The 13,168-nt window shown below is 28.7% G+C and overlaps 2 protein-coding genes across 2 annotated transcripts; both read left to right on the plus strand.

Annotated features, from left to right (window-relative positions):
• The first annotated feature begins 4,290 nt into the window (after positions 1 to 4,290).
• On the plus strand, positions 4,291 to 8,622 carry LOC120069209 (non-specific lipid transfer protein GPI-anchored 8). Its single transcript, XM_039020906.1, has 3 exons — positions 4,291 to 4,657; positions 4,799 to 4,843; positions 8,278 to 8,622. Exons 1-3 carry the CDS (start codon positions 4,345 to 4,347, stop codon positions 8,358 to 8,360), a joined length of 441 nt encoding a protein of 146 aa, XP_038876834.1. The 5' UTR covers positions 4,291 to 4,344; the 3' UTR covers positions 8,361 to 8,622.
• A 1,241-nt stretch (positions 8,623 to 9,863) lies between these two features.
• Positions 9,864 to 13,071, plus strand: LOC120069208. The gene is made up of 2 exons (XM_039020905.1): positions 9,864 to 10,018; positions 12,220 to 13,071. Exon 2 carries the CDS (start codon positions 12,240 to 12,242, stop codon positions 12,783 to 12,785), a length of 546 nt encoding a protein of 181 aa, XP_038876833.1. The 5' UTR covers positions 9,864 to 10,018; positions 12,220 to 12,239; the 3' UTR covers positions 12,786 to 13,071.
• Positions 13,072 to 13,168: the final 97 nt, after the last annotated feature.

The following is a 13,168-nucleotide window of genomic DNA, read 5'->3' on the forward strand; positions in this document are numbered from 1 at the left end:
CAACCTAAATAGATCGAATCTTCAACCTTCGACATACTATTACACTAGTCGAATCCCGTCGCTCGCATGCGCCTGCTATCTCAAGAACCTGCAAGCCGAATTGTCTCCTCGTTTTAAAGCCTTTGTAGACCTCAACTTTAAAGCCTTTGCGCTCCACCCATGGGTCGAGTTTTAAACACTCTATCTATTGTTTTTTAAACCTCATTCTTCACCCTTCTCATATCACAAATAACACACTTTTACTCTCTACCTCTTACTCCTCTTACTCTCTTCTTTTCTTTCGTGTGAATCCTTTCTCCCCTCACTTCACCCTTCTTCGATCACAAATTGTACATGTTTGTTCATTCACTCTACTAAATTTCTATTTTTAAAATAATTATAAAATTTGTTCCTATTCTCATATTATTATTTATTTATTTTTAATATAGTTTTTATTGTTGTTAGGGAAACAAAGATTCAAAAAGAGGTATACGTTCACTCAACTAAATTCTTGTTTTTCTAATTAAAAAATAAGTTATAGATTCTAATATTATTCAACCTTATCAAATACATTAAACCAAACTGATTTTTTTATACAAATTTTTAATGTATTTATCTTTAATATTTTTTAATACAATATTTTATGTTTAATATTATTTGGGAGCCTTACAAAGCTGTCATGGATAATTTACCTAATTTCTATACAAACAGTGAAAATATATGGTAGACGATAATTCATCTCATAGGTTTTCATATTGGTGAGTAGCATCTTCCTGACAAGGTAATGAGACAATTCAGTTTCTAGCAGGATGTCTCATCGCTTTGTAATACTAAACCTCTACTGCATGATATCGACATAAGAACTAGAGATTGGTTTGAAAAAGTTGCACATTTAGTAGTGTGATGGTACTATCGTGCAAAGTTTATTGCATTGGGGTTTCTATTGGGCAATTTGATAGGGATGTCACTCAAAATTACATCAATTGGTACAATAATATTACAAGGCACTACGTTACTCGTTCGAAGCAATTGTGGGTCATCTGGTACATAAATAAATAGTCTAATTATTTTTAATTTAAATTTATTTTAAATATTATCTAATTGTTTTATAATTCACAGAGATCGAACACCAGTAGTCTCCATGTTGTAAATGATCCAAACCAAGTTATTGCTAAATATAGTAACAACGAGAGCTATATGGAGGAGACACATTATATGTAGGATATACTTATTGCTCCTCCACCAGTTCCTAGATGTTGGGGACCTGCTCGAGTAGAAGAAGATGAGTTTGATGAGGTTGCTCACAATGTGAAATAATTGCCTCCTATGACGCAGACACAAAGCCAGACTAGTTGTGTTAGTAGCATAATGGATATTTATACTATGAAGGGCCTACAGAGATACCAGAGCAACACTAAGAGAAACCAGAGCAATCTCAAGTTTAGAGTCGACGATGACAACCAGCTCGAGATCAACAACATCCGCCTTGTGGAACACATTGATTTTTCTTTTATTATTTTTAAATGAAAGAGATACATTAATTGTTGTATTAGTATGAACATTTTTATTTACATTTTATTATTTTCAAATCATGGAAGAAAAAATGAATGAGAATTTATTTTTTAAAATTATTTTTAAATGAATGAGATACATTAAGTCGACGACGTCATCCTTTTTGTAAATTATTAAAAAAATATAATAATATAAAGTACCTTAAACAAGGTAAGAGAATAACATGTTGGAAAGATGATATTTTTTTTAGAAAAATGATGGTCGAGACTTGAATACTCGAAGTGCATTTCTTAAAAAAATAAATTTTCAAGTCAAATAGAAAATTAAAAAAAAAAAATGTACAAGTCAAAACGAAAAACTACCATATTTCTTTGAAATTATAATATTTTGTTAATTAATTTTAAAAACTACAACATTAATCAAATTTTTCCAATTGACACACAGAATAAAAACCGAGAAGGAAATTAACGAAAATTTTCTATAGAATTAAGTTATGCCAAGGTAGAGTTCCGAAATTGGTGGTAAATCCTATCATTTGATTTCATTCCTATCATTTTCAATTTTATATCTCGAAAAATTCTAATAATTCTTTAAATTTTTAATTTCGTATAGTTAGATCGTTGAAGTTTCAATTTTATGTTTGACACAAAAAATAAAAAATCCAAATTTTATTAGTTATAAAATTTAAATGAAAATTACATGTTTGTTCATATATGTTTTTTTTTCTTCTTCCTATTTTTTTCTTCTTTTCTAAAAATTTTCATAACTTATTTAATTTTACATACATTTCTTATTTGGTGTGAAATTCGAAAAGGGAGAAAGTGAATCTCAAACCAAGAAACACACCATTTCTAGGTTTTGAGTATAGTTTTCATTTAGTCTTTAAGTTTTAAAATATTACACGAGTTTTATTTCAATTTAATCAGTAGATTTCAAAATACTACAATTTTACTATTAAGATTTGAGTTTTTCCTTAACTTGGTATTTAGGTTTCAAGACTTATATTTTCAATCTCTTTTTTTACCGAATAAATAATTTAACTCTTTAGTGTTAATGTTTATTAATTAATTTAAAATAATTAGAATGAATTAAATTTCACTATTTTTCATAATTATTAAATTTAATTATAAAATTTATTTCATAATTATTTTAAATTTATTAATATATATCAATGTTAAAGATCGAAAATAAATATTTAATTAAAAAAATTAAGTTAAAAAATGTAAATTTTGAATTAAAAAAATGAAATTGAAACAAAATGTAAATTTTTAACGTAAAATTGTAACTTTTTGAAATTTATAAACTAGATTATAATCATATAAAACTAGACTCGGGATGAATAAATTATTTTATTCCATTTTTTCTCATATTTGTTTCAATTTAAATTTATCTTTTCCAGTTTAAACACAGATATGAAAGTTACGTACACACGCAACAAGTCGATGGTCACCAAATTTTGGTGACTTTTCCCACTAAAAATAAAATAAAGGAATTTATTTATATTTTCTCGCCATTAATTATAGTGAAGGAAATGAGATGAGGGAATTAGGTACAACGGCGTCTTAAATACGTCGGGGACATGCGACTAAGAGGCTGGGTTGATCCAAAATGTTTTCGAGACCAACTCGAAAATTTAGTTTAGTTAGATTTACGATTCAAAAGAGTAAAATAAAGTTTTTAACCCAATTCAATCAAATTCTTAAATTTCGAGTTGAATAAGTTAGATTGTCGTGTTACACCTTATGTTTTTCTTTATAATTAAAAATATGTAAATTCGTCTATGACATATAGCTAATAACTAATTTTTTTTTTTTTAAATAAGCCTATAGACAATAGCTATCACTTCCAAATTTCTTCATTTGTTATCTACTAATCACCAATAGTTTAAAAAATCAAGTCAATTTTTTAGAACTAAAAAAACAGCTCAAAGTTTTTTTTTTGTTTTGTTTTTTTTTTTTTAATAAAAAATTTGGCTAAGAATTTAATCATTATACTTACAAAAAAGATGTAAATCATGGTAAGAAATGTAGATGATATAGGCTTAATTTTCAAAAATAAAATGGTTACCAAACGGGGCCTAAAATCTCATAAAATACAAATGTTAAATACCAAATATATTTGATATTTATTACAAACTTTAAACATAAACAAATACCATAACAATTTTAAAAGAAAAATATTAAAAATTCATGAATTTATCAATATAAAGTAATCAAACTTTAAACAAATAGAAATATATTTATATAATTCGGGTTGGGTTGAGTCAACCCAAATCTTGTTTTAGCCAACCTGCAATCCAATATAACAAAAATAAAAAATTTTTAACTTAACCCAAGTTAAGAACAAAACTAACTCAACCTAACCCTTATATTTTAGATTGGATAGTCCGATTGTTAGGGTTGTTAAGTCAATTGAACACCCTTAGTCTGAGGATTCATAATTGAACGAGTTTGTATTGTGACGATGTAATCCAAAATTAAACGTTTCTTTACTTGATTTGTAAGATCAAACTCATTCTGCTCCTACGTTTTTAACTCAATCTTCTTTCCTACCCTTTCATGTTTCACAATCTCATTTTTTTCTTCCTTCGATTATTCGAGCATTCTAATATTCAATTAACTTTTAATAATCCTAATTATATTCCATTATCACAATCCATCCAACAGGCAAAAAATCATGAAAAGAACGTGGAGTACACGCTCTAATAAATCGTGTGAGCATTCCGTTTCATTTCCCACAAGCAAGTCAATTTCACACATCTGTAAATTAGGAATAAATTTTGCTTTTTCCATTTCTATTTATAAACTCCGAAAAATTCACAAACTCCGAACACAAAAACCGTCGCTTAATAAAATGGCTCGCAGTGAGGTTTCCGTCGCCGTCGCAGTCGTCGCGGTGGTGGTTGTACTGGTGGCCGTCAGCTTCGTGGAGGCGCAGTTGCCGGACTGTGCTTCGAAGCTAGTTCCATGTGCGGATTTCCTGAAGTCCAATAATCCCCCGGCGACGTGCTGTGATCCGATCAAGGAAGCGGTGGCGACGCAGCTTGAGTGCCTCTGCAACCTCTACTCCTCGCCGGATTTCTTATCGTCGATCGGCGTTAATGTCTCCGACGCTCTCCATCTCACTAAAGCCTGCGGCGTCCCTGTCGAACTCTCCAAATGCAAAAGTAAGATCAACTCAAATTTCTTCTAGATTCTGAAGGAAATTTGAAATTTCGTTCGATTTTGATCTTCTTCTCATCGTTTGATTTGGTTCTGTGACTGATTATTCATTGATTTTGTTTTTGGCTCGCCGTTGATGAATACAGCGGGTGCTCCGGCTCCGCAGCAAGGTGCTCCATCACCACCGGCAGGTAAAATTTTCGAACTCGTACGGTTTTTTTGAGTTGAACAATCTCGTAAGGCTATTTTCGTCCTTTCACTTTCTATTTTTTTCCTTTTCAATTTCGTTGCTTTTTTTTTTAATTAAATATTTCACGTTTATGGCAGCTGGATTTTTTCTCTCCATAAATTTAATGGTGTTCATCTTCCCACCAAACTTGACCTTGACCTTCAGTAGTTGAGTTTCTTAAAGGGAAAAAAAATCAATTATGAAAATTATAATTGAATTTTGTCCTTTATTTAAAGAGTAGTCACAAGACTTTTAAAATTAACAATATTATTCCTAGATTTTCGTAAATGTTCAAAAAAAAAAAAAATCTTTTAGAGTAGAAATTATTAATAATTTTGAAGAAACTTTGTATCACAACATCCTTTTAAGTTATTGTCATATATTTTTAAGTTTTGTTTTTTTTTCTTTCAAAATTCTATTTTTTTATTTTAAAGATAGTTTTAAAATGTTGATGAATATTAAGAGGTAATATTATATCTTTTGGATAGTTTAATTTCTTTAAATAATCTACCTTAAGAAAGCAAAAAGTTTTAAAAATTTAGGTTAAATTCACAATTTAATTCCAAACTATCTATTTCATTTTCAATGAATTAAGTTATATCAGTTTTAATTCTTAATAATTTAATCTTAAATCTTAAATTTTTTTTAATTTTGTTGCAATTTAACTCTGTGATGTGTACACTCTCAAAACATTGTCCAAAATATACTTTTCTTACGCATTCAATGAATTATATAGGATAAATATGAAACTGATAAAATTTTAAGGAAAAAGGATTTTTCTTCCGTTGAAGTTAATGAGTTAGAGCAATTTTGTAAATTGAAAAGAGGGCAATAGTTGAGACTGTATCTAAGTTCTATACTCCTAATTTCTTGTATACAAAAATTATATTGTCCTGGAGCTTTTTCTTAATCAAATGGGATGTGTCCCCGTCTCTTTATTTATTTTTTAGGATTTTTTTCACAAATAAAAAACATGTTAAATTATTTATAGAAATAACAAAAAAATATATATATACTGATATATATGGATAAACTTCAATCAGTATCTATCACATAGTACCGTCGATAGATTTCTATTTGTTTCTATTATTGATAGATATCGATAGATTTCTATTAGTTTCTATCATTGATAAATACTAATAGACTTTTATCAGTCTCTATAAAGAAGATTAAATAATGTTATTTTGTGTAATTAATTTCATTTATTTTTCTATTTTTGAACATCTCCATTTTTTAATCACTTTTTTTTCTCTCTTTTCTTTTTGTGGAAGAGTGGAATCCAAACACTTTCTTTTACGCATCTCTTTCTATTTTTTTTATTTGTTTGTTTTTTTTCATATATATAGTTCTTTCTTAGGATAATTGTTTTAAATGGTAAAGTTATTAGAAATATTTACAAATATGATAAAATATCACTTTTTATTATTATCTATCATTGATAAACAATGATATTTCAAATAAATTTACTCATTTTCCTATATTTGAAAACCATTTTATTTTTTAGGGCTCCTTTATGTTATTTTTACTAAAAAAAAAAAAAGCAAAAGAATTCATTGACAAAAACATTAACCAATTTGTTTTAAATGTTATTGTTTTTATTTTATAAAAAAATCATTAACAATAAACACTTTTATTTTTAAATTTTGTTTTTCTAAAATCATTAAAATTTATTGTAGATGTATAACAATGTTTAGTTTAAATGTTATCTTTTAATATAAAGAAACTCATTAACATTTATTAACATTTAAAACAATTTTTAAAAAAATGAGTTTTGATATTAAAAATACCATAACTTTACCACTGTTATTTTTTCAAAAAATAATAAATAATTATAAAAAGAATCAATTACACTAATAACATTTAGCATGATGCACAAACAATTGTTAGTGAGTTTTTTTTCCCAAAATAATCACATTTAAGACAAATTGTCAATAAAGTTTCCAATTTTTACCTGTTACAAAATCTTCAATTTTGAAAATATCGTTGGAAATCTTATTAATAAGTTTATTTTTAAACGTCGTTGAAAAAAAATATTAGATTATATAGTTTTGTTTAAAACTCACTTCTAAGTGTTATCCTAAAGCACAAAACAGATTTTGATTCTCTTAGAAACTATACTTTAGTTAGTCTTTCAATTAAAAGAAAAAAAGAAAAGAAAAAAAAAAACTCTTTCAACTTTCTTTTGAGGGAAAAAAAATCAAATGGAGAAATTCACTCGATGGGATTTTTTTTTTTCAAAGAGAGAAATTAAGGGATTATTGGAATATTAAACTTAATGTGAAACCCGCCTTTTTTTTTCTTTCATTGTATTGTGAGTCTAAATAGAAAATTTATTGATTGTTTAAAGCAAACTAAACATGGGGCCTACTTTCTTATGGTTTTTCACATTAATAGAGAAGTCAATGAAAATAGTTTCTTCCCACCTTTTATTAAGGCTATACCCCCATCTAATATGAATTTTAAAATGAAATTCCCAACAACTTTCTTACCTTTAAATATTTTATTATTATTTTTAAAATTGTAATGCATTTCTTTATAAAATAGTGTATTTTCAAAAGTATCAACAAGAAATAAATATTTTTGTCAAATCGAGCCTAACTCAATTGACATACGAATGTGTTAATAACTACGAGATTCGAATTCTCCAGCTCCTAACTATACTAAAAAAAAAGGAAATAGATATTCTTTTGTAGTTTTTAGATTTTTCTATAATGTTTTCTCAAGTAATTGTTTATTAATAATTATAATTTCTTTTAGGGTTGTTTTCAGGGAAATTATTTTAAATGAAAAAATTGTGGAAATATTTATAAATAATAGTAAAATTATCACAATCTATTTACGATAGACCATGATAGACCCCGATAGACTATACAGATAGATACAGATAATAGTCTATCACGATCTATCTGCTACATATTTGAAAGAATTTTAGTTAATCATTCTAAAGCTAGTTTTAGATAATCTATCCTTATGGTTGTCCCTTTCAAAAAATAGACAGTTTTAATTTATTATTATTGTTTTTATTTTAAAAAAAAGAAACACTTTGGATTATATACAATCACTCATAAAGCTATATTAAATAAACTTTCAAGTTGGACTTATATAAAAATTACTATTAATTTAAAAATGGAAAATTTTCAAAGATGATGATGATGATAATAATAATAATAATTAAAATTAAAATTTTTGTATTTTGTATAAATAATTTTTCTATTTTTGAAAATCTCCATTTAAAAAAATATATAAAAAAGTTACTATTATTTCCCCAAGTAAGAAGTGGTTTGAAATAGATATGATTATTATACCTTTGGAAACATTTTGAAACATTCACACTTGATTTTGTTCTATACGCTTCTTGGTTATGAACTAATATTTTGTTACCTTTTTTTGGAACAGTTCCTGGAAATGATGCAGAAAAACTTGTATCGACTGGATTTACATCTATGCTCTTGTTTTTGGCCCCTCTAGTCTTTTACTAGGATCTCACGATATCGGACATAATTTAATTGAATGTATTCGAGTAGATAACATCTGATAAATTTTCTATATATTTTAAAGATTAGAGCGAGTGTGAAATGTTTCGTATTTGAAAAAGATTTGTTGAATTGTCTTATTAGTATGTTTGGTCCCTTTACCACAATATTTATTTGATTGGAGTTATGGTCTAATAGTCTTGGGTAATTTGTTCACTTTCAATATACAATAATGTGTAATACTCTTTGTATTACATTTGAGTTATAATATTCAAACTCCATTTTATTAATTCCAGGCTCATAATTCTTCATTTATTTATGGGATATTATTTTAATATTACATTTGAAGTTCCTAAAAGGATGTACATATCATATGCAAATTAATGTTTTTCTTTCCTTTTGAAAAGGCTAACTAATGTAATTGATTAATAAGATGAAACAAAATATTATTTGTATTCTAAATTTGGGAAAGGATTAATTAAGCAAATTCCATTATTTAGACCAACGGAGAGCAAATTTAAATTAAGGTTAAATTATGAGTTAATTCATGAATTTTCAAATTAAATATATAAAAAAATTAAGGGCCGTTTTCAAATATAACAAACTGAACTAAAATATATAATAGCAAAATTTTACTGTCCAGTTGTGATAGACCGCGATAGACTACTATCTATTTTCATCATAATAGACATTTGTTTTTACTATATTTATAAATATTTTTAACAGTTTTGTCATTTAAAATAAAATTATTTAACGGATTTCAAAATTTTAATCTTGTGTAAAAAAAAATCCTTGAATTTTAAAAATGTCTTATATATATAATTTCTTCAAAATTTATATTTTTAAAACAATAATCATCAATATCTATATTTAGACTACGTGCATGTTTGAAAGTGATTTTGAAATTACAATTTTTCATTCAAAATAAATACGAAAGACGCCTTTAATTACTCAAAATTAATTTACTATTTAATATTATACTTTTAAATGCAATTTTCATATGATTAAGATTGGGGTTGAAGGATTAAAAATATGTTCTAGAGTGATTTGTAAATGATAAAAATAATTCAAGTTTTTAACCATTTGAGAATCAAAACATGCCCTATGAGACTACGACCAAAATACAAAATTTTCGTCGACATGCCGACTTTTTCATTAACGTTTAAAAACGTCTACACGAGGGTTGGTGGAAAAATAAACAAGATATAAGAAAATAAACAACAAAATATGAATGTTGTAAATATAATATAAATTATAGATACTATTAACTCATACAAAATAATAAAATATTTATTTACTAATTTAAATTTATTTTTTATTTTTATAATATTTTCTAAAATATCGGTACATTCTATCGGTATTTCTATCGAAATTCTGTTAAAATTGACTTGGATATACATAGACATAACCTTGCCTTGGACACTTGAGTCGAATCACATTTTAAACCAGGCTCAAAACCAAACCAAGTCGAATCTCGAGGGATAAAAACGTAATTTAGAAAGAAAAAAAAATTAGAGTAAAGGTCGTTAGTTATTAAATTTGCTTGCAGTTAACCACGATTATTTCTATATTGTGTTCCTTTATACAGAAAGCTTTACACTAGGGCTTGCTTTCTCCACATTCCAGCTTTGAATCTGCTGCAGACGGAGCCGTGCTTGTCACCGGTAAGCATTTCATTTTTGTTACTTTTCCTTTCATCTGATAATCAATCGTCGTTTCTTTCCCCCATTTTCTAGAATTGAATTCATCGGTCTTCCTTCTCTTGGTTGCCCTAATGTTTACGCCATTGTTTTGGGATCCATTTTGAAGATTTTGTATATCTTTAATCTACTGTGCTTTCTCGATTTCATTTTAAGACCTTCCATTTTCCAATTGCCGATTTCTGCTGGTGGGTTTCTTCCGTTTAAGGCGAATTCGAGTTTGCTTAGTGGGTTTGTAGAATGGGATGATTTAGGCCCCATTTAATTTTTGTTTGTTTTCACTTGAATTCTTAGTCTAATTCAAAAAACAAAAACAAGTGAAAATTTTGACAAGGTTAATAGAAAGTGGAAAACATAGAAACTTATGGGTGGGAGTAGTGTTTATTAGCTTAAGTTTTCCCTCTACTTGTGGAGCCCTCTGATGTCCAATTTGATTACTACATTGCTCAATCATCAATGCTTACTCTATTGTAGATTATGTGGACAACAGGGTGTGGTCTGTAATTTTATGATATATTTAGATGTACTTTGAGAGTGCATCTGTTTTTTTGGATGTTGGTTTCTAATCAGATTTCGTTTCACTCAGTATCCTCTTTATGCTTGGCATGTTTGTTAATGTGTATATTTAAACCATCATTGGTTGGTCCTAGTGGTTAATTAGGGTCATGGGTATTATATAAATAGTTTAGAGGGAATGAGTTCAATCATGAAGGATTGAGGTTGCTGTTGGATCCTTGTGATCCAAATTGGGAAACAATGTGATTGTTCATTTGTATATTAGATTTGAGAGTCAACATGAAAAGAAAATTGTCCTGCACCAAGTTAATAACTTAATCGTTAAAATGTCTACTATAAAATATTGATTTTCAGCTACCGGACAAGTACTCTATATGAATTGATTTTCATAGGTCCTGCAGTTCTCCTGAAAATACATTAATTGGTCTTTATATAATTCTCTATTTGGTATTCATGCTTACATTGGAATAGGCAGACAGGAATAGTTTTCTTTATCCTTTTGGCTACGGTTTTAATAATTTCTCAGACCTCCTTATTTTTCTTTTCTTCTAGAGGCTTTGGTAGTTTATCAACTCTGATATAAGTCTTCTATGTATTCTGGGTCCAATCTCTCTCTGTGTTCTTCTTTTTTAGGCTTTGGTTGAATACTAGTAATTTGCAATGGTCCACTTAGAAATTAGTCATTTTCTTTATTCATTAATAATGTTTTTGATGATAGAACATTAAGCTGGAGGATATTATTTATAGACCTTTCTTTGTCCTTTCCTTGTATCTCTATACGTGTAATTATTGTGTTTGTGATTGATAAAAAACGAATATGGTTGTAAAACTTTTAAAAGATATTAGCATTTAGTTTGAATCCAACTTCCAAGAACGTGGACTTAGACTCAAACATGGCACGTGGTCAAGATGCATCATTCACATTAGGAGTTAGGACACACAATTTGTTTGGCGAAAGTTCACAGTTGTGTCATGTGTACTTTGTTTAACAAATGCTCTGAACATATCATTACTATGTTCAACAAGTGTCCACCACATGTCTAAAGTGCTTAATGAGCATTTGATACTTTGTCTGATTCTTTACATACACTTCTTTTTTGTTTTTTTGAGAAAGATACGATAAGTATAGGTCAGTTGGTTCATACATACACTTCAAACGTCATATTATTGTTTATTTGCCTATGTTGGATACATTATACGCTTTGGTTTGAAGGAACACCATAATTGTTTATTTGCCGATGTCCTTGTAATGTTGATGAATATCTTGCTGGATTGAAATTTGAACCCTTGCACATATTGTGATACTCAGGCATTAGTGGGAAGTGGGAGGTGTTACAACTCTTTTTCCTTTGCAAAAAGGGACACAGTTGTAGGACCTGTAGCAAATTGTTGATTTCCTTAGAGAAAGAGAAGAGAGAGATAATTTATGTGCTTTTATTGTTTTCGAGATTGATCACTGTGGAGACAATCAGCCCGGAACTGTTACATCCCTGATATGTTAATGGAGATTCGATATTATAGGATGATTGGATATTATCTGAAGTTTGGACTTTCTTTTCTCCTACTAGTGTATTGTCATGCAACTTTTTTTGGCTTTATTATACATGTTTGTAACTTGATTATAATATGACATCTGTCGTGCCTTTCAGGTAGTCTGCCTAGGAGCATAATGGGTGATTTTTCCATTCAGATTAGTTCAAACCTTGTTAATATGTTAATTGATGATACTGAAAAACCGAAACGAAAACCGAGAAGAAATAGATCCAAGGTACCCCAAGAGAGTAAAAAGCCCCAAATAAAGGTTGATCAGAAACATACATCTGATGATTCTGGAATGCTCAAGGGAAGCACAAGTGATGGATGGCCAAACCAACCTCCTCCGCTCTTCCTTCCTATAATTCCTCCGGTTCATTCTGCCAATCCAGAGCTAGACGCAATCCGATCTGTCCTGCAAGAGAGTGAAAGGGTCGTGGAGAAGTTGCAGAAGCAGGAGGATAACATGCTGAAGGAAGTTACTCAAAGGGCAAAAGACCTCCATGACAAGGAGTTCAAACTTCCTTACCAGAAGCCTATGCCATGCTTGGCCGAGAGCCAAGCTTGCTTTCAATGCTATAAAGATCATCCCAATGAGATTTTGAAATGTGCTCGTCTGGTAAAAAATTTTGAAAATTGTAACCGGCAAGCTCGACAGCAAATAAGCTCGGTCGAGAAGTAGGATTGTCGCCCGCAATGAATTTGTTCCTGTACTGAGAATATTGTGATTCCAAGTTCTCACCGAGGGAAAAAAAGGAAAAAAAAAAGAAAAGAAAAAAAACTGATTTTGCCAATAGAAATAACCCAAAGACATGAGTTGGGGGGATGCTTCAAGTCAAAATTGTGTATTGTCTTAAACCGTATTGGCCAGCCTTTCTTTTAGGCTGTTGCAGGACGTGAGTCTTTTTTGACTTTGGTAATGAAAAAGAAATCAGAAATCAGCGGCTTTTATGGATGTAGTTCGAAAATATTACTAAGAAAATATGTTGTTTACCATGTATTGAGTTTCGTGGTTTGCTATCGTAGAAAAGATTTATGAAACAAATGTAAATAGAATATAGTTAA

Source organism: Benincasa hispida, unplaced genomic scaffold (assembly GCF_009727055.1).
Source record: "Benincasa hispida cultivar B227 unplaced genomic scaffold, ASM972705v1 Contig285, whole genome shotgun sequence".
In the NCBI taxonomy this organism is placed as follows: Eukaryota; Viridiplantae; Streptophyta; class Magnoliopsida; order Cucurbitales; family Cucurbitaceae; genus Benincasa; species Benincasa hispida.

What these genes read in the sequence shown, in the direction of transcription:
- LOC120069209 (XM_039020906.1), top strand. Translation starts at nt 4,345, where the DNA reads ATGGCTCGCAGTGAGGTTTCCGTCGCCGTCGCAGTCGTCGCGGTGGTG. An exon ending in CGAACTCTCCAAATGCAAAA is followed by an intron (nt 4,658 to 4,798) that starts GTAAGATCAACT and finishes TGATGAATACAG; the next exon opens with CGGGTGCTCCGGCTCCGCAG. An exon ending in TGCTCCATCACCACCGGCAG is followed by an intron (nt 4,844 to 8,277) that starts GTAAAATTTTCG and finishes TTTTTGGAACAG; the next exon opens with TTCCTGGAAATGATGCAGAA.
- LOC120069208 (XM_039020905.1), top strand. Translation starts at nt 12,240, where the DNA reads ATGGGTGATTTTTCCATTCAGATTAGTTCAAACCTTGTTAATATGTTA.